Source organism: Sorex fumeus, unplaced genomic scaffold (genome assembly GCF_029834395.1).
Source record: "Sorex fumeus unplaced genomic scaffold, SorFum_2.1 ptg000063l, whole genome shotgun sequence".
NCBI lineage: Eukaryota > Metazoa > Chordata > Mammalia > Eulipotyphla > Soricidae > Sorex > Sorex fumeus.
In genome coordinates, this window is record NW_026606120.1 from 639,123 (window position 1) to 659,410 (window position 20,288).

The 20,288-nt window shown below is 40.4% G+C and overlaps 1 protein-coding gene across 1 annotated transcript; it reads left to right on the forward strand.

Annotated features, from left to right (window-relative positions):
* Positions 1-3,349: 3,349 nt before the first annotated feature.
* LOC130035301 (DLA class II histocompatibility antigen, DR-1 beta chain-like) lies at positions 3,350-18,544 on the forward strand. The gene is made up of 5 exons (XM_056126913.1): positions 3,350-3,449; positions 12,840-13,109; positions 16,585-16,866; positions 17,589-17,699; positions 18,446-18,544. Exons 1-5 carry the CDS (start codon positions 3,350-3,352, stop codon positions 18,496-18,498), a joined length of 816 nt encoding a protein of 271 aa, XP_055982888.1. The 3' UTR covers positions 18,499-18,544.
* The last annotated feature ends 1,744 nt before the right edge of the window (positions 18,545-20,288 follow it).

Below are 20,288 nucleotides of genomic sequence, written 5' to 3' on the forward strand. Positions count from 1 at the left end.
ATATCAGGTCTTATTACTGGACCAGTTGGCTGGTATGCTGCAAGGTGAACTTTTTGCAGTCTTGGGCTTTTGGCTTTATTACTTCTTAAGAATTCTATTGCCATGTACGCCTTTCCTTGTCTACCTGACTACTGTATCACTGTATCACTGTCATACCATTGATCTTCTATTTACTTGAGCAGGTGCCGGTAACATCTCTATTCCACCCAGCCCTGAGATTTTAGCAGCCTCTTCTTACTCGTCTTTTCCCAATTATTGGAGGCTCTTTCAGGGTTAGGGGAATGAGACCTGCTGTTGTTGTTACTGTATTTGGCATATCGATTACACCATGGGCAGCTTGCCAGGCTCTGCCCGTGTGGGCGAGATACTCTCGGTAGCTTACCGGACTCTCCAAGAGGCATATATTTATATATTTCTCTCTATGATTTGTTGCCTACTGTCTCAACCCCAACAGATATGGCATAGTAACCATGAAAAATGGGTAGGAAGTGTTCTATAATGTGCCTTCATGGACGCAAGGTCCAGGAAGCAGCCTGGAGCATGGTGGTGGTTGGGCAGTGGACATCATCTGCCGGGGCTGGGACCCTTGGGGTGGGGAGGATTCTCACCCACCTCCAAAGCCTGGCACAGAGTCCAGTGGCATGATTTTGGGGTCCTCCTTTTATACTCCCGTCTGAGAGGAGCATCCTTGAGTTCTGGAGGGTAGCCGATGAGGAGATTATCTGGTGCCAGCAGGATGTGGCTAGTAGGTGTGATCCCTGAGTCACCAGATATTGGGGGAAGTAGGCAGAGGATCTCTGTTCTGGTCCTGTTGAGTCCAGAGTCCAAGGTCACAACGTTCTGCATTATCTGGGTTCCATGGGACTTCATTCATGCATGAAACTCGGCCTGAGTGTCCAGAAAGTGGCCTGGAGCATGGTGGTGGTTGGGCAGTGGAGGTTGGCCTTGAGATAGGGAGGGCTCTCACTCACCCCACAGCCTGGCACGGAGTCCCACTACAGCAGTATAAAATAATTTTTGTAAAAATTTTACATAGTACCTATCACCACATATAGCTATACATTTCTTCTTTGTGAAGAGAACTTTTAAGATTATTCTTTGCTATAATTTACAACACCATGACTTATTTGTTTAATATCTGTGAGTTTGTGTATCTTTTCATCTCCTTCATCCACTAAATTTTACCCGTTTTTATTGCAGATGTCAAAAGACCGCATGGCCGCCCACCTACCAGATGGTCAGACTTCTTCATCAAGATCATGAACGATTGGTTTGAGGCTCTTCATGTTCCCAGAGCGAACAGATGCCATTGGTCTACACTAGCACGCGACAGGGACAAATGGAGACGTTACTGGCGCCCACTCAAGCAAATCGACAACAAACCGGAAGTTAAGTTATTAAGATAAGTGATTGCAGCATGTTGAATTCTCTATTACAAGAAATACTGAGGCACATTTAAAGAAGAAATGCTTTTCAGAGCTATAGTGAAATATGAATTAATACAAAGCTTCAGCTATATTTGTCTGTGGTAGCCTATTCTGAATAAGGTAAAGGTAAAGGTAAAGGTAAAGGCCCTCCCGTTGATCGTCGATTTGCTCGAGCGGGCCCAGTAACGTCTCCATTGGAGACTTTGTTGTTACTGTGTCTGGCATATCGAATACTCTCGGTAGCTTGCCGGGCTCTCCGAGAGGGGCGGAGGAATCGAACTCGGGTCGGCCATGTTGGCCGCTTGTAAGGCGAACGCCCTACCTGCTCTATTCTGAATAAGAGATGTGGAATATACTATATATTATACATATAATTGAAAGTTGAATTATTTATATATATGCACTGTAGCACTGTCCTCCTGTTGTTCATTGATTTGCTTGAGCAGATGTCTCCATTGTGAGAAATGGAGATTTGTTGTTACTGTTTTTAGCATATCAAATACGTCATGGGTAGCTAGCCAGGCTTTGTTGTGCGGGCAGTATACTCTCAGTAACTTTCCGGGTTCTCTGAGAGGGGCGGGGAAATTGAACCCAGGTCGAGCGCATGCAAGGCAAATGCCCTACTCGCTGTGCTATCACTCCATTGTAGCTCTGTAGCAGTCCACTGTCTTCCCGTTGTTCATCGATTTGCTCAAGTGGGCACTAGTAACGTCTCCATTGCTACACTCTATTGTATATATGATTATATGAAAATATGTGATTTATGGTCAATCCATATTGTTTTATTTTATGAGTATTATATTATATATTCATCAGAATATTTTCTTGCATATTTCTTAGAATGCAACATAGTTTGTGAACAATATGGAATCTGTTTTCAGTAAAATGAAAACATCATAAAGGACCCCAGAAGAAAAGACATAGCACCTTCCATATAATACATTAATTATGCTATGGCATAGTTGTTGTCTTAGGGTATTTTAAATCCTAGGACAATTTCAGTTCCCTGTATACTTTGAGTAGGTAAAATCTCCTTATCATATAGTGAACTGCTGTCACAAAGGTAACTGGGAAACCTTCATTCTCCCAGACCACCTTCTCTAAGTCTGTTTTCTATTTGTATTCTGTAGATGCTAGTAAACTCAGTTATAGCATCAGGAGAGATTGATGAAATTTTTCACTGAAGAAAAATTATCAAATAACTTCTTTTTTTGTTTATTATATGTGTAAAAGAGTGCTGATTATCCTTTATAACCAAGAGCTATAATATCACCAGACCCAGAAGAAGTTGTTCCTCCAACTATACACAGAATTACAATACTCTTTAGTATGAAAATACCCCACAAATCAGTGTCTCCATTTAAACTGTGAGATATTAAATAATTTCCTTAAAGTAAACTTCAGATCATTATGGTGCAATAAAGACCACATTATAGGTCACCTAATTTACAATCTATTTCCTCTACCTGCCCTTCTGTTAAACAGAGAGAGAGAGAGAGAGAGAGAGAGAGAGAACCACAAATTTTTCAAAAAAATGTGTCTTCATACATACATGAGTAATGCAGACTTTCTCAAAAGTCAACATTTTGGGTCATTATTATAGTACAGAGATGCCTTGCAATAGGGGCCCAACTAAAACATTTCAGATACAATTGGATTAAATCTTTCATTAGTCAATGAAAACTATTTTCTTAATATGGAAACATCTCTAAATTTCAGAAGAGGACCTGAAAACTGAGTCTCTGACCAGTAACTGAGTATGTCATTTGCCTCTTGTGCTGATTGGTTCTCAAGACCGAGATTATCCAATTCCAGAGCAAAGAAATGAATTCCTCAACTGTTAATATGTAGAGTGTGAATGAAAGTGGACCTTAGTGAGATTTACTGTATCCCCTCTCCCGGGTCCTCTCGTGGTCTCCAGCATGTGGTGCCTTTACTTCCTCAGAGCCTCCCAGATGTCAGCTCTGCCACTGATAGTGATGGTGCTGAGTCCTACCCTTGCTTGGGTCAGGGACACCTCATGTAAGTGGACACTTGAGGGCGAACTATTGGGGAAGGGGATAAGGAAATAGGTTTGTCTGTGCCCGGGATGTGTCCTCTATGGAAACTCAGTGATCACCTTTCGGTTCCTAATTGAGACTCAATTCTTTTCCATAGTTGAAACAGTTTAGATATTAACTCTGAACCAGAGCTGTGATCATAATCTCCATATACAAAAAAATCATTGTAACTATTTTCTAAAAATTATCTCCTGTCTTGCATCCATTTCCCTTGCCACATTGAGAAGAGATAGAAATTTAAAACTTCAAATGATTATTTTAAAATACTGATTATCTTATTATGTAGAACTTTCCTTAAAAAGGGGACCGTTTCTTAAAAAGTTTATTGAGAGTCAAAAGGAATTAGAAAGGCTTCTCTTAGAAGACCTGGAATTTTGTCTTTAGCATGAGCTGTATGTTGATCAAGGTCATGGTCCTCCTGTTGTTCATCAATTTGCTCGGCGGGCCCAGTAATGTCTCCATTGTGAGACTTGTTGTTACTGTGTTTGACATATTGACTATGTCACAGGTAGCTTGCCAGGCTCTGCCGTGTGGGCGAGATACTCTCGGTAGCTTTCCGGACTCTCTGAGAGGGGCGGAGGAATCGAACTCAGGTCGGCCATATTGGCTGCATGCAAGGCAAACGCCCTACCACTGTGCTATCGCTCCAGCCCATGTGTTGATACTTCTTTCTAATATGTATGGATACCACAAGAGGCTTCCTCCATGTTATTCTCTCCTTTTCCACTTAACCCAATACTTAAAAGTCCTGTACTGTATCCCTCCACTGGAGGTTTTCTAAAAAATCAGACTTACTGTTAAGGTACTTGAATGAAGCAGAGATCTACAATACTTTCTCTGCTTCTATAGAAAAGGGGCAACTGTGGTGTATTCTTGAATCGTCTATAGTTATATGTCTTCTGAAAACATGGCACAGGTTAGTGTTGTTTATTAATGCATTTTATCCCTACATTTATTATTACTTTCTCCTACCTCTTCCAATTTGCTGACCTGAGTCCACAGAAGATATTCAAGTCCACAGAAAGTTTTCAAGCCTACAGAAGGTATTCAATTCTACAGAAGGTAGCATATGATCAGTTATATAAATTGGAGTTTTGTGGTTCAAAACTAGGTAAAATTCAACAATTCCAAATGATTCAAATGATACACCTCAGCAGAATTTAGAGTGTGAATGTTGCTACATTCCAAAGGACTGAGAGGTAATAAGCAAGTCAAGGCATCTTACTGTCTGAAGTATGTCTTGGTGCCAAATTTCATAAAATAGTTTACCACAGTCTATTTTTTTAGTTAGCCATGCTTTTTGATAGCTATAATCACAGTTTTCTGTGTAAACTCACACATGAGGGGGCACGGCACCCACACGGCGGCGGCTCTATCTCTCCCGCCACCCGCGTTCGGTAGTCTCACCCTTCTACCACCCCGGAGAGGTCGATGGCGATGGTCAGGCGGAGGAAGGAACGAGGGCCAGGCTGGTTGGTATTAGTCATAGTTTATTCTGATTCTTTCCTCTTCTCCCCTTGTCTCTCTATTTCCCTCCCCTTTTGCCCCATCTACTGTCCCTATATCTCCCTCCAAGAGCAATTGGGGAAGACAATTACATAGGTGTGGTCACAATCAATAGGGGTGGAGATCAACAGGGGTAGAAATCTTAGCCTCAGGGAAGACCGCTCCTAGGACGATCCTTCCTCAGCAGGAGGACCCACCCTAGAGCAGAATTCCATGGGCTTGCCTCTCCTCTCCTTGACCGACAAGCGTACAAGAATATAATATAAATCATTTTGTATGGATACAGTAAGAAATATCTTAAACTTATAGAATTGCTCTCCTAGGGCCATCTTGATCTCAGACTACGGTGCTCAGGCCAGATAGTCTTTCCCACCCCTAGCAGGATCCTAGTCTTGTCGTTACCTTGGATCATGACAGCATTTGTCCATGATCAAACTCTTAACTTATAGTTAAGAATCGTGGCACTTTGGCCTGGCCCATTTCGCTGCCAGGGTAGCTCACCGCTTGCCCTGGGCCCATTCAGTCCCTCGTCGGGACCCTGCTTTTGGGGTGTTAGGAACTATGGGCAACTGAGGCTTAAGTCGAGAAAGATGCCCAGGAGTGAATAATATTCAAGGCCAATCAAATCCTAAGTTACAAAGCATAATGTTAACGTTCTTTCTGTATCTATACAAAAAGGATATTACTTTAAGGTAAACTATTCATAAGGCATAAGGAGAGGAAAAAGGCAATATTTCACTTATACATATAAAATCATAGATTTCTGGGAAACTGATTTTACAAATTAACAAAGTCTGATTAAGGGGAAAGCTGATTAACTGGGTGGGAGAGCATAGGGAAGACTGTTTACAGATAAACACAATGGAAGTGGAAGTGCTTCAGGAGCACTGAGGTGGGTGTAACCAGATAAAACCTAAGCTTCTTGAAGGACAGAGCAATGTTACCCAACAGTTTTCCTCATTATTTGTGTGTGTGTGGGGGGGGGGGGGGAGATGCTGGGCGGTGGGAAGCTGGTTAAGGTAACTGGTACTCAGGTCTTACTCCTATATCTGTGCTCTGTGATCACATCTGGTGGTCTCAGGTAACCACCAGAGACCTAGAGTGCTAGGGATTGAACCCATATGAACTACATAAAAGGCAAGCATCTTATGCTGTGGTATCTCTGGTCCAAGTTGTTTCTCTATTTCTTTACTGTGAATTCTACTGAGGCACCCACCCAGGAATGTCAGATGTGAATTCTGCTGAGGCACCCACTCACCAAATGTCAGGGAAAATGAGTCTGGGGACTGAATGGCATACTTATAGAACATCTGAGGGGTTTCAAGGTATAGAACTGCAAGTAGGTATGATTGATCATTACAAGCATTTCAACGGAGGTAACTTTTTTGGGGGGATTAATTTAAAGAGATGCTCTGTTTGAGACTATTCTGAGTAATTTGCTCTGGGATAACAAGCATCTATATTTCTTTTCTCTTTCCCTTGCTGCTAGCACATATCAAACAATTAAGTCTTATTTGGATAAATGCAGAAAGAAATGTAGATTCCAAAACTTTGTTCTCTGGGCTCCAGAGACAGAAATTAAAAAGCCAATCAGACTTTTAAAGTAAATTCCAGACTATAAGTCCTCAGGCCTGTATAGTTTTTTTCTACTCCAAGGGGTTCTGTCTTCTAGATCATTTCAGCTTGTATCAAGACCTTGCTTTATGATTTCTAGACTATTCCATATTGAAGCCAGGATAGCTTTTCTGCTTCCCCCTGGTCCATCAAGAGATCCCTCATTTGACCCAGCTTTTTGAGGTGCTAGGAACTTCCATGACTGAAGTCTGAGTCAAGGCATCTTATGACAAATGCCCAGGAATAGATACATTTTAGAGTCAATTGTAGCACTGTAGCACTGTCATCTAGTTGTTCATCAATTTGCTAGAGCATGCACCAGTAATGTCTCCATTGTGAGACTTGTTGATACTGTTTTTGGCATATCTAATACGCTATGGGGAGCTTGCCAGGCTCTGCCGTGCGGGCGGGATATACTAGGTAGCTTGCCAGGCTCTTCGAGAGGGACATAGGAATCAAACCTGGGTCAGTCGCGTGCAAGGCAAATGCCCTACCCACTATGCTATCACTCCAGCTCTAGAGTCAATTAACTCCCCAATATTAGGAGCATAGTATTAAATGGTCTTTCTTTAAACAAAAAATGTTGTTCTATAGTAAAATATAAAGTGGTTTTAGAAGAAAGAGAAAAGCAAGTAATTTACTACAGATATAAAATCCAGTAGTCAGAAGGTTTGACTTTATAGGTAAACAAATCCGGCTTGGGGAATTTAGTAGCAAGAAGAATTGGAGGTAAAGCACAAAGGAAATGTTAAAGATAAACTCTGGGTATTAGAAGTGCTTGTAAGAGTACCGTAAGTCTCTGGGGGAGGGAGGGGGGAGGAAAAGGTGTAATTCACTGATGAAGCCTAAAACACTTGGGGTTAATATTCAACACTTTAATAACTTTTAATAAATCATCCTTGTTATTGAAAATCCTAACATTTTCAAGGATTCTCAAAGCTATAAAAATTCTTGGAATGACATAAAACTTATTAACATTTAAAAAATTTTTTATGTTAATGTAATACCTGTGATGCATTCGATATGTCAAACACAGTAACAACAGGTCTCGCAATGGAGACGTTACTGAGCCCGCTAGAGCAAATCAAAGAACAACGGGAGGACACTGCTACAGTGCTAGTAACATTTTCTTTATATGTGAATACTTTTTCAAGCCAGTATCTAGAGGAAAGAAGTGTTTCCTCATCTCCCAGGAAACAAGGAATATAATATATCTTCCAAAAATTTATTTGCAAAATCAATTTGATTTATTTGAAAACATAATCATAGCTCATTTTCTCTGACAAATATTTGAGGTTGATTAGTTATTAACCTTCTAATAAACACTAACAGTTTTTTTCTTTAAAAAACCTGTGGGTTTGTAGGCCTCTGCAAAATGCTGTAAAAACAGAGCTTAAAGATTATTTATAACTTTTCCTAATGGAAGAAAATGTCAGGAGGTTCAAGATAAATTAATAAACAGAAGTACTTTTTACAAAAAAATTGTAAATGGTAGTCAGATGCAGTAATTTTACACATCAACACCATAAACATTGCCCTATTCTGATTTAATTTTAAAATTATAAATACATGATTGTAGTTTTAAATTATAAATATAGGAATGTAAGTATTGAAGCAATTGTAAATTACAAAGCACATTTTTTAGTTTTCTCAGTCTAGTTTCTCTGCAAAAAGCTCACACCACTGAGACAAAGTGACTGTTGAACCAATTACTCTATTGTTGTCACACCACTGAGACAAAGTGACTGTTGAACCGTTACTCTATATCCACACCACATTTTTTATTTTTTAAAAAATGAAATAAACATTAGAGAGATAGCACAACAGCAGATGAATGATCTGGGTTCAAACTCCAGCACCGCAATTGTTTCCAAAGCTCACTAGTAATGATCTCTGAGCAAAGAATCTGGAGTAAGCCCTCAGTACTCCTGGGTCTGACCCTATGTAAATAAAGTAAAAGTATAATCCATAAAACTTTCAGACTTACTGCATTTTGGCTTTATCCTGTCACTCTTTGCTTTATTTTGAGTCAGTGTACAGGGTGAGAGGCATAATACAGAGGGGAAAGCTTTGAATGCAGCAAAGCCTGGTTAGATCTCTGGCAACGCACCTCTGAGTCTCACTTGGAGTCATCCCTGAACACAGAGTCAAGAGTCAATCCTGGGGCTGGAGCAATAGCACAGTGGATAGGGCGTTTGCCTTGCATGCGGCTGACCTGGGTTCGATTCCCAGCATCCCATATTGTCCCCCGAGCACCGCCAGTTGTGATTCCTCAGTTCAAATCCAGGAGTAACCCCTGAGCATTGTCGGGTGTGACCCCCCCCCAAAAAAAAGTCATTCCTCAGCACAGAGCCAGGAGTAATTCCTGAGCATCATGAGTGTGGCATAGACACTGAAAACAAAGACAGAAGCAACGGAGTGAGTCTGTAGGATTAGCACATACAAGAACATGATTTTATAATCCATAAAAACCTTCTTATTGCTTTATTCTCTCCACTTAATTTACATGTTTATAATTTTAAAATTATAACAGAATAGAGCAATGTTTATAGTGTTGATGTACAAAATTACTGCATCTGACTACCATAAATGAACCCAAAACTGTCCCTTGTTATTGCTAGTTCACATTTTCATTCCCCTCCCCATTCTCCCATTGATGAGTTTGTAATCCAGGCCAGGGATTATCATCACTCTGTACTGTCTATTCCTTTATTTTGGTTTGTATATCTCTATATCACAAATGAGTGAGATCAACTGGTGGTTTTCTTTCTCCCTCTGATTTATTTCCCTGATTACAGTATATTCCAGTTCCATCCACCTTGCAGGGAATTGCTAGATTTCATCTTTTTTTACAGCTGCAGAGTCTTCCATTGTATACATTGAACACAACACAACTTCTGTGTTCATCAATCTGTCATTGAACATTGGTTGTTGCCATCAAATTTTGACAAGATTTAGAGAGTTAAACCTGGAACCATATGGGATGTTGGGAATAGAATCCAGGTCAGCCGAGTGCAAGGCAAACACCCTATCAACTGTGCTATTGCTCCAGACCCTGTACTGACTATTCTGTACAAAAACATTCACCTTCCAATTCAGTACCTTAATTCTCATTATAGTTTGATAGTAAAAAATGTTAGATAACTACATAAATGTATCACTTTCTTTTATTTTAAAACATTTTTAATTTTTAAAGCTTTTTGCTGATTGGGATTCTGTTAATAATGACTTCTCATTCACATAATTTTAACAGCACACCCATCACCAGTGTACCCACTTCCCTTTTTCGAAGGAGTCCTGTATCCTTCTTTTTCAAAGCCTTAAACTACTCAATTTGAATATTAAGTTAGGCATATTAAAAAAATTCATGATTTTTTTTGCCAATTGAAATAGTTTTCAAAATGTTATGGGTCATCATTACTTCTGTAAACTTTCAATCACTTGTTATTGTATCATAAATCATGTCTGCTACAAATGCTTCTGGGAATATTGTATCCAATTGATGAAGAAATTCTACATTCTGTTTTGTTGGGGGACAGGGGTCAGGCATATCCAGCAGTGCTCCAGACTTACTCCTGGTTCTGATAGTGATTTAAGAGATCACTCCTGGCAGGGTTCAGGGAAATCTCATGGGGTGCTGGCAATTGAATACTGGCTGCCTCATTCAACTCAAGCACTCTACTAGCTGTCTTATCTTTATATTCTTTTAACTTTTCACCCTTTATGCCTCTTTCTGAAATGCTCCCAGCTCAGTAAAACATAGATACAAAAAAGGGATACATGCATGTGTATATAAATATATCACATATATTATATTCTTACATATATGATGGGCTGAAGTGATAGCACAGCGGGTAGGGTGTTAGCCTTGCACACAGTGAACATGGCCGACCCGAGTTTGATTCCTCCGCCCCTCTCAGAGAGCCCGGCAAGATACCAAGAGTATCTCGCCCTCATGGCAGAGCCTGGCAAGCTCCCTGTGATGTATTCGATATGTCAAACACAGTAACAAATCTCACAATGTTACTGGGCCCGCTAAAGCAAATCGATGAACAACGGGGTGACCGTGACATATATGATATATTTTTCAACCACCCAATTGTAAGCAACTGATTGATCTATAGAACCGGAGGCATGTCTGACTTGTTCACTCAATAGGTCAGATTTCCAGTGATTTGGTATTTTTTCTTTCTTTCTTTCTTTCTTTCTTTCTTTCTTCCTTCCTTCCTTTCTTTCTTTCTTTCTTTTTTAATATCTGATGTATTCTCAGTACTTGGAGCTTGGAAATTCAGTTAAGAAAATGCAGAACTTTATTAGGATCACAGCTTTATCTTAAAATTCTTCATCAATCTCCTTTAACTTTAGTTATATTCAAAACTGTAACATCACTACAAGAATGTTCAGACATGGCCCTGTGATTTCTCCCACCCTCCTTCTACTGACTCTGTTTGAACTTTTGGTTCCTAGAGGAAACTCATCAATTCATTGTTTAAAAGTGGCCTTATGTTTCCCTGAAATGTTTCCCCTCAGCAATTAACGTTTCAAGTAATATCTTACATGTCACTTCTCAAAACACATTTCTCCGGCCTCCTCATGTAGTTTTGATTATCCTGTTAGTTATTCTCTATACCAGACACCCCCCCGCCATTTTGTTCTGACATTTCTCAGTCCTATATGAATTCTAGTGTGTTTTGCTTTTGTTCATCACACTAACTCTCAGCTTCAGGCTGGTCTGGACTTGTCTGCTTTGTCTCCTCAGAACCCCCAGAGAAGGCTCAGGTCACCTGGGAGGATGTTCAGACAGAAGTGCTGTAAGGTTTCAGGAGCTGCAGGGCTGTGGGGTAGGAAGTGGGGGGTCAGGGAGTTCTGAGGCTTCATGTTCCAGGAGGAGGTGATAGGAGACCCTTCAGTTCAGGCCTCCTGGTCTCAGGCAAGTTCCAAATGCCAGGAGCAGGGTAATTCCCTTTGACCCTTGGTCTTCTTCTGCAGCAGGTGGATGGTAATTGAATCCCTGCAGCATGGAGTCTTAGGGTGCTGGTGAATTCAGTCATAGGTATGCACCCTGGCATTGGGGGTCGTCCCTGTCAGATTTTCCACCCTCACCCTGTCTTTCTGTCCCTGCAGCACATTTCCTGTTTCTGAGATAGTCTTGAGTGTCATTTCTCAATGGAATGGAGAGGATGCGGATCCTGGAGAGATGTTTCTATAACAGAGAGGAGTTTCTGCGCTGAGAGTTAGTGAAAATGAACATGAAGAACAAAAGCCAAACATACCAGAACTGATACAGGACCAAAAAATGTCAGAACTAAATGGGGTGGTGGTGGTGGGGGGTTCTGGTACACAGAATAGGATGATCAAAATTACATTAGGGGGCCAGAGAAGTAGAGAAGTGTGCTCTGAGGAGTGACATATAGGATGTGAGTTGAAAGGTTAATTGCTGAGGGGGTAGGTGGGATATGTGTACACATCCTGGGGTAAATGGACACACATTTTAGGGAAACATAAACCCATGTTTAAACACTGAATTGATGAGCATCTTCCAGGAACCAAAAGTGGCTTTATGTCTCATTAAAATGTACTTCCCTTTATCTCAACATGTGTACACACATCCCACCAGTCCCCTCATTATTAAACCTTTCCACTCACATCTTACAAGTCACTCCTCAGAGAGCAGTCATGCGATTTTGGTCATTGTGTTAATCTCAGTAACAGAACCCCCCCCCCCATTTTTGTTCTTACATTTCTCAGCCCTGTATAAGATCTTGTGTGTTTGGTATTTGTTCACCATATTCTTTAACTTTCAGCTTCAGCTGGACTGGATTAATCTGCCTTGTCTCCTCAGAACTCACAGAGGAGGCCCATGTCAGCAGGATGTTCAGACAGAAAGTGCCAGAGGATTTCAGGAGCTGTAGGTCTGTGGGGTGAGAGAGGTGGGGTGAGTCTTGAGGTGTTCCAGGAGGAGGTGATGGGGGACCAAATCAGGCCTCCTGTTCTCAGGACCAGAGGAGACAGAGCAAGTCCCAAAGGACAAGATCAGAGGAGTTTTCCCTGTCCATGGGTACCCCTCTTGCATCAGGTGATTGACAGATAAACTCTTGGTACATGGAAAATTGTAGTGAAAGAAAACTGAGTCAGGGGTGCTGTCTCTCCAGGGCCTTGGCTGCTGGATTAGGGGGTTCCCCACCAGTCTCTCCCCAGTCCCCACCCTCACTCAGCCCTCCTGTCCTTACAGTGAGTTTCCAGTATCAAATAAAGCATGAGTGTCGTTTCTCCAATGGGACGGAGCGGGTGCGCTACCTGGAAAGATACTTCTATAACCGAGAGGAGTTCGTGCGCTTCGACAGCGACTTGGGCGAGTTCTGGCCAGTGACTGAGCTGGGGCAGCAAAACGCTGAATCCTGGAATCGACAAAAGGACACCTTAGAGCATAAGCGGGCCGCGGTGCGCAGGTTCTGCAAACACAACTACAAGGTCGGGGAGAGCTTCACTGTGCAGCGGCGAGGTGAGCACTGTGTGTGTGTGTGTGTGTGTGTGTGTGTGTGTGTGTGTGTGTGTGTGTGTGTGTGTAAAAGAGATGGAGACAGAGACAGAGAAAGGGAGGTAGAGAGGGACTGAGAAACACACACACACACAGAGAGAGAGAGAGAGAGAGAGAGAGAGAGAGAGAGAGAGAGAGAGCAATCAAGGATCAAGAGATAGCCCTTAAGTACTGGCTGAGCTGGCATCACCCTGTGCTGTGGAGGAGACAGTGACTGTGTTCCTGCACAATGAGACAGAAGCGTGTGTGGTGTAGGGGTGTGGTGAGGTGGAACCAAGAGACTGTGAGGTGAGCGGTAGCCTGGGATAGTAGGGAGGGGTGTCAAGAATTCTTGGTGGTCCTTGTGGGAAGGTGAAGGTGTGTGTGTGTGTGTGGGGGGGGGGTGGTTTCTGGGAAGCAGCACTGGGGCTGAAGGCAAGTCGCTGAGTGGTGAAGATCTAGGGAAGGTCTGTTAAGGTATCTATGGTTGTATAAAGATTTAAGGAAGGTTCTGAGGGTGTAAATGGGGAGAATGTGGGGGAAAATCAGACTCCTCCTCCCTCCCTCAGGTTCCAGTCCTGAGCCCTTGCGCCCTTGCAGTGAGATGTTTGTGGGAATCAGCCTTTCATCCAGGAAAATTTCAGGATTTTTGAGGGCTGGAGGAGGCCCTTCCTGGTCTTTTCAGGTTTCCTTCCAGTTCAAGTTTCTTGCCTTCCTGGTCTTTTCAGGTTTCCTTCCAGTTCAAGTTTCTTGCCTTTTTCGTGTTTATGCTCTTCACACTGTGGAAGTGATTATGAAAGTACCCATTTAAGTTACAATTGTGTGTCCAAATATCCCGCTGTTACTATTTTCAAGATGCTAATACTGTTTAAGTAGGTGAAGATAATATCCTTTTACATTTTTAACCATTTGTCTTACATTTCCTTTGCTTTGATCTTTTATCCAATGTTGCTAAACTTTCATTAAAACGTTTTGTTTTTTTTTTTTCATTTGTCTTTGGAACTCACAATTCAGTGCTGGATGGAGCCAGGGCTGGTCCGGAGGCATTGTGGGTAACTTCCAGAATAAATCCCAATGTCAGGGAACTGACCCCTGGCCTTCAGCATGCAAAGCAGGAGCTAATCCCATTCTGCTAAGACTCCAGTTCCATATTTAAAAAGAAAATTCATTTATAAGGTTCTTGAAGTTTTCCTAAATATTTTTTAATTTTTACTGCTCTAAAAATGATTTGTTTTTATCACCTCCAGAGTTTTCCAAGTGATTCTGTAATTTTTCTTCATAGAGAAACACCTTTGCCGATCTTTTATTTAGGACTTTCTCCAGTTTGTGGACTATCTTCTGTCTTTGCATATTATTATGGTATTAAAACATGTCTATTATTATTATTACAGAATTTAAATTTTTTAATGAAAGTTACTACAAAATTACTAACCATTATTAACCATCTTAAACCTTTTGTTTTGTGGACTACTTAAAGTTCCCTCCTTCTACTTCCTCTGTTAATTTTAATAACGTCATACACTTTCTTTTCTTTTTCTTTTTTTTCTTTTTGGGTCACACCAGGCTATACGCAGCCGTTACTCCTGGCTTTGCTCTCAGGAATTACTACTGGCAGTGCTCGAGGGACCATATGGGATGCTGGAAATCGATCCTGGGTTGGTTGCGTACAAGGAAAACCCCCTACCTGCTGCGCTATCACTCCAGCCCCAACATCATACACCATAAACTTTTCAGTGTAGTTGTGTTTCATTTTCTTTGCTAAATATTCTCCCAGGAATTTTATTTTTATTTTTTTGCTTTTTGGGTCACACCCAGCGATGCACAGGGCTTACTCCTGGCTCTGCACTCAGGAATTACTCCTGGCGGTGCTCGGGGAACCATATGGGATGCTGGGAATCGAACCCGGGTTGGCCGTGTGCAAGGCAAACGCCCTACCCGCTGTGCTATTGCTCCAGCCCCCAGGAATTTTATTTTATTTTATAAGATTGCAAATGGAAGTGTTTTACTCCTGTTTACTCATTGTATATGGAACTATTACAGGTCTTTAACATTGATTTTTGTATCCTCCCAGTTTACTGTATTTACAAACTATCTTAGCATATTTTTTCCAGAAGGACTCTATCTGAAAATGATGATACTTTTAATACTTCTTTTTCATCTTGGATTTCTGCTCTATTTATTTTTGCCTAATTGATTGAGGATTTCCAAAGACATGATTAATGGTTACTGGTGAGAGTGAACATCTTTGTCTGATTCATGATCTTAAGGGAAAATTTTATTTTTTTCTACATTGACTATGATGTTGTCTTTGGGTTTGACATTTATGGACTTTATTATGATGGAGCATGTTTCTTCTGTTCATACTTTGTTGAGTGTTTTGTTAAAATCTATTATTCCTCCCCAGAACCAATTCAATCCACCATTTTTTGTGGACCCTGGCGATCATTGGGGGGTGACAGATGTCGCAGCCAGACATCTGGCAGGCTACCAAATGTAACCTGCCCACATGGCAGAGCTTGGCAAACTCCCCGTGGCGTACCCAATATGCCAAATACCAGTAACAATGATGGGTCTCATTCTCCTAACCATGAAAGAGCCTTGAATATGGCAGTTTTAAAAAATTTTAGGGCTAGGACGAAGGAGACGTTACTGGGGCCTGCTCAAGGCAACAGAATGATCAACATGATCAACGAACAACAGAATGATCGTGATCATGATCATGATTTTTTGTGGACATGTATCCACTGTATTTGAAACATATTTTCACCTGAAGAAAATGTGGAAAGTTAAAACTGAGATTTGAAAGCTAAATTCGAAGTTTTGCTTTACATTCTACATGTACATTAGTCCCCACATAATACTAGAAGGTAAATATTAAAGGCCATTTAGAAAATAAAGATGAACATAAAAAATTAAGCATCTCTTTAATAGTCAATAAGACATAGATACTCACTCTGAATCAGGCACCTTGATTCCTGAAATCAAACCTTAATATACTATATTGCCCTTTGTCAAGAAGGCAAACCGGAGGAGCTGAGGAGGTTATGTGGGGAAACATAGGAACACTGGTGGAGGGAAATGACACTGGTGGTGGGATCACTGTTGAAGTATTACATATCTAAAACTCAACTATGAATAATTTTGTACATAATGATGAGTTAATAAAAAAATTAAATGACAAATGCACTATGGTCCAAAATATTTGTAAACACAGCTCCACAGTGAATCAAAAAAGAAGAGAAAAATAGAAAGCAGTGTACAAGTGTCCACAACCTTGCTCAAATCCAATGGACTAATACTGTAAAGATTGAGTTCAAGATGCAAAACACTATCTTCTTGTATGCGACTTTGGGACCAAGTTTGATGGGATCCTACTTGTGATTGAATCTGTTCTTGTAAAGAACAAAAGAACTGCCAGTAAAAACGTTATTTTTTTTTCCTGCTCATTTTTCCATCCTAGTTGAGCCTATGGTGACCGTGTTTCCTTCAAAGATCCCGCACCTGCAGCACCACAACCTCCTGGTCTGTTCTGTGAATGGTTTCTATCCGGGTCACATTGAAGTCAGGTGGTTCCGAAATGGCCAGGAAGAGAAGGCAGGGCTTGTCTCCACAGGTCTCATCCGTAATGGAGACTGGACCTTCCAGACTCTGGTGATGCTTGAATCAGTTCCTCAGAGTGGAGACATCTACAGCTGTCAAGTGGAGCACCCAAGCCTCCAGAGCCCCATCACAGTAGAATGGAGTGAGTATATTTCTGATCTCAGAAGTGTTTCATCTACCAATGTAGACACATTTCCTCATCCCTGCATGTCACATTTCCCACTTTTCACACCATTTTTCATTTCTCCCATGTTCCCCTTTTCTTCAGCACATTTATTCTGGTTGGCACTGTGATGCTGTGATAGTCTCTTATAGTATAACATTACGTGGTATTTTCTACACATACCTATACATCCTAAAGTCAATTTCTCCATTGCAGAGGACAGGTTTCTCTGATTTTGACTTTTCATGTCACCAAATATTATGGCCATCCTTTGAATTTGGCCATAAGTCAGTCCTCTATTTCCAGCTGAAGCAATTCTGATGCTTCTGCTTGAATTTTCATTTTGGTTTCAGAAAAGCATATCCCCTACAGTATAATGATCTTTCAAGAATGGAGCCTAATCTCACCTTTGCCCTTTGTTACTTCTGTCATCTTGAACCAGTGAATATCCTTGATTCCCAGGGTCTCATCATCAATTATAGATGTGTTGCCTTTAGGTCAAGGATATAACACCTAAAGTAAGCTTAATACCCGAATTGTGTTACTACTCCCTGGGATTTTTCAGTTTCTTTTCTAGAAATGGTCAGTTACTCTGGTTCTTTGAGTTTAACTTTTACCTTCTTCAAAGCTCCTAATGTCAGATTGTAAATTATAAAAAACATATTTGGAGTCAAATCACTAAAATTCTTTTTGTTTCTTAGAGGCAGAGAGTGAAATTTCACTGAGCAAGATACTGAGTGGAATTGGGGGCTTTGTTCTGGGCCTGCTCTTCTTTGCCGTAGGCCTGTTGATCAACTACGAGAGTCAGAAAGGTAAGGGACCTTGTGGCTCAGACAGCATTTCCCTCACTTAGACTTTGCTAAGAAAATAAAATATTATTTTCTTTAATTTAATCCTGGTCTGGAACGATAGCACAGCGGTTGGGCGTTTGCCTTGCATGCAGCCAGCCCAGCCGAGCCAGATTCGATTCCTCCACCCCTCTCGGAGAGCCTGGCAAGCTACCAAGAGTATCTCTCCCGCATGGCAAAGCCTGGCAAGCTACCTGTGATGCATTCAATATGCCAAACACAGTAACAACAAGTCTCATGATGGAGACTTTACTGGGCCCGCTTGAGCAAATCAGTGAACAACGGGAGGACCGACCAACCAACTGAATTTAATCCTAAATATATCTTAGCCCCTAAACAAAGTTTACTTTACCTGGTTAAGCTCAAATTTCCTGGAAATTCAGAACTCAACAAACCAGGGTTTCTATTTTGAAATCTGATATGCTATTGCCAATTGGGTTAAGAAAAATGTTAATATTCACAGAGATCTCAGGCTATCATCCTGGGAATTATTCAGGAAGAGACATTAAATTTCTGAAATTCAAATTTTTGTGACAGAAACTTTATGTGTTATATGCTCTCAGTCACTATTCTCTAGCATTCGTGGTAAAATTGTTGTGTAAGTTAAGTCTCAGGAGAAAGAGTAGTCTGGGTCTGAGAATCTTTTGTTTGGCTAAAGGTTTGCATCCATATCTTTTCAGTATATATATATCTTTTTCTCTTTTTTCCAGGACATTCAAGACTTCAGTCATCAAGACTTCAGTCATCAAGTAACGTTCTTTAGCCCTGTTTTAGAGTTGTACCAACTTTCCCTAATACATATAGATGATGTAAAATGACCCAAATATTGGGATAGACTTTTGACATGACAAATCTGACAAATGATAAGGAAGTTTTTTTTTTAATGGAGAGGACACTATGGTACATTGTGGAAGGCCTGCTTTGAAAAGAAGTGTTTTGTTTTGTTTTGTTTTTATAAATCAGGGTGTCTTGATTTTCACCTGTAGAGCTGCAATATTAGGTCTTCAGAAAAGTTTGAAAGCTGCTTGTAGAGTTAAGTGTGAACACAACACTCTCCTTTCTTCTGAAAGACTCCTAAGCTGAGATGGAGAAGTTCACCCTCCCTGCTTCTTCATAATATGAAAAGTTTCTTGCCTTTCTCTTATCCTTCTCCAAGAACATGCCTTCTCATTATCTGGTTTACCTTTCCAATGACCTTGAGGAAAATGTCCTATCTTATTTCTATGTGGGATCTCCCTGGTGTTTATTTTAGTGCCTTCTCTTTATAGAAGAAAGAAATACATACTTAATACACATGTAAGAAATACATACTTCATATGAAGTCAAGGGTATAAGGCAAAAGAAAAATCTAGGGAAAACAGAATAAATGCTTTCCACTTATATTCCTTTATTTTGTAAATTTGGATCTGAAAGTCTCCATTGCTCAGCTACATTTTAACTTGAATTTTTTGCATTGTGTTATTGAAAAAGTTTTTTTAGTTCATAAGAAAACCTTTAATAAACATATATCACATTGGACTGTTTCTTTGTATTCTGTAAAACACGAGTTATTTATACTAGGAAATACAGAAAGGGAACAGCAAACATAGGAAATATAAGCAAACATAAGAAATGGAATTGTAAAATTCTAAAATTATATACTCTATTTTTCTGTTATCCGAAAAGGATAATATCTAAACTTTGGTTACTCAATTTACTTTTTTCATTAAAGTGATGGTGCTTTAACCCCTTAGTAATTTTCTTTGTCTCCTAAAAATATATGCCATACTGAATCTTTGATTGAGATGCACTTTTCTCCTAATATTAGGTCTTGTTGGACAATACTATGATCCTAGTGGAAAATATGCATTTCTTAGATCATCCAGATTATCTGAGAAACTCAGTTGCTGGAAAATATTTTAAGAAAGTAAGCAGAAATGTTGGTAAACAAAATGGAATCCCTGAAGACATTACCAAACAACAAATACTCTGCGAGTAAAAGAAAAAAATATTCTGCTAGAAAATAATGGTGAAAATGCACTTGGAATAATATATATGTATAAGTATGTATCTATATACTAATATATGTGTATATAGATGTATATGTGTAAATGTACATACTCATTCTCTATCCCTAGAGAATAAAAAATATGACAATGGGTTGTAGATCAGAGATTAATGCCTCACTTTCATGGATTTATATCTTTTTAACAGAAAATTCAAATATTTCTATACATATTAATTCAGGGGTTGCAGAAGTACACAGGGTAAGGTGCTCGCTTTGCATGTGGGTTCAATTTTCAGCATCATATATGATTCCCTGATGCTTGATAGGAGCGATTCTTGAGTACGGAGCTTGGAGTACACCAGGAGTACATTTAGTTGTGGCTTAAAATTCGAAATGAACAAATAAATAATTAGAAAATAAATACAAACAGATAATGGAGCGATAGCACAGCGGTAGGGCATTTGCCTTGCACGCAGCCAACATGGCCGACCCGAGTTCGATTCCTCCGCCCCTCTCGGAGAGCCCAGCAAACTACCGAGAGTATATCGCCCGCTCGGCAGAGCCTG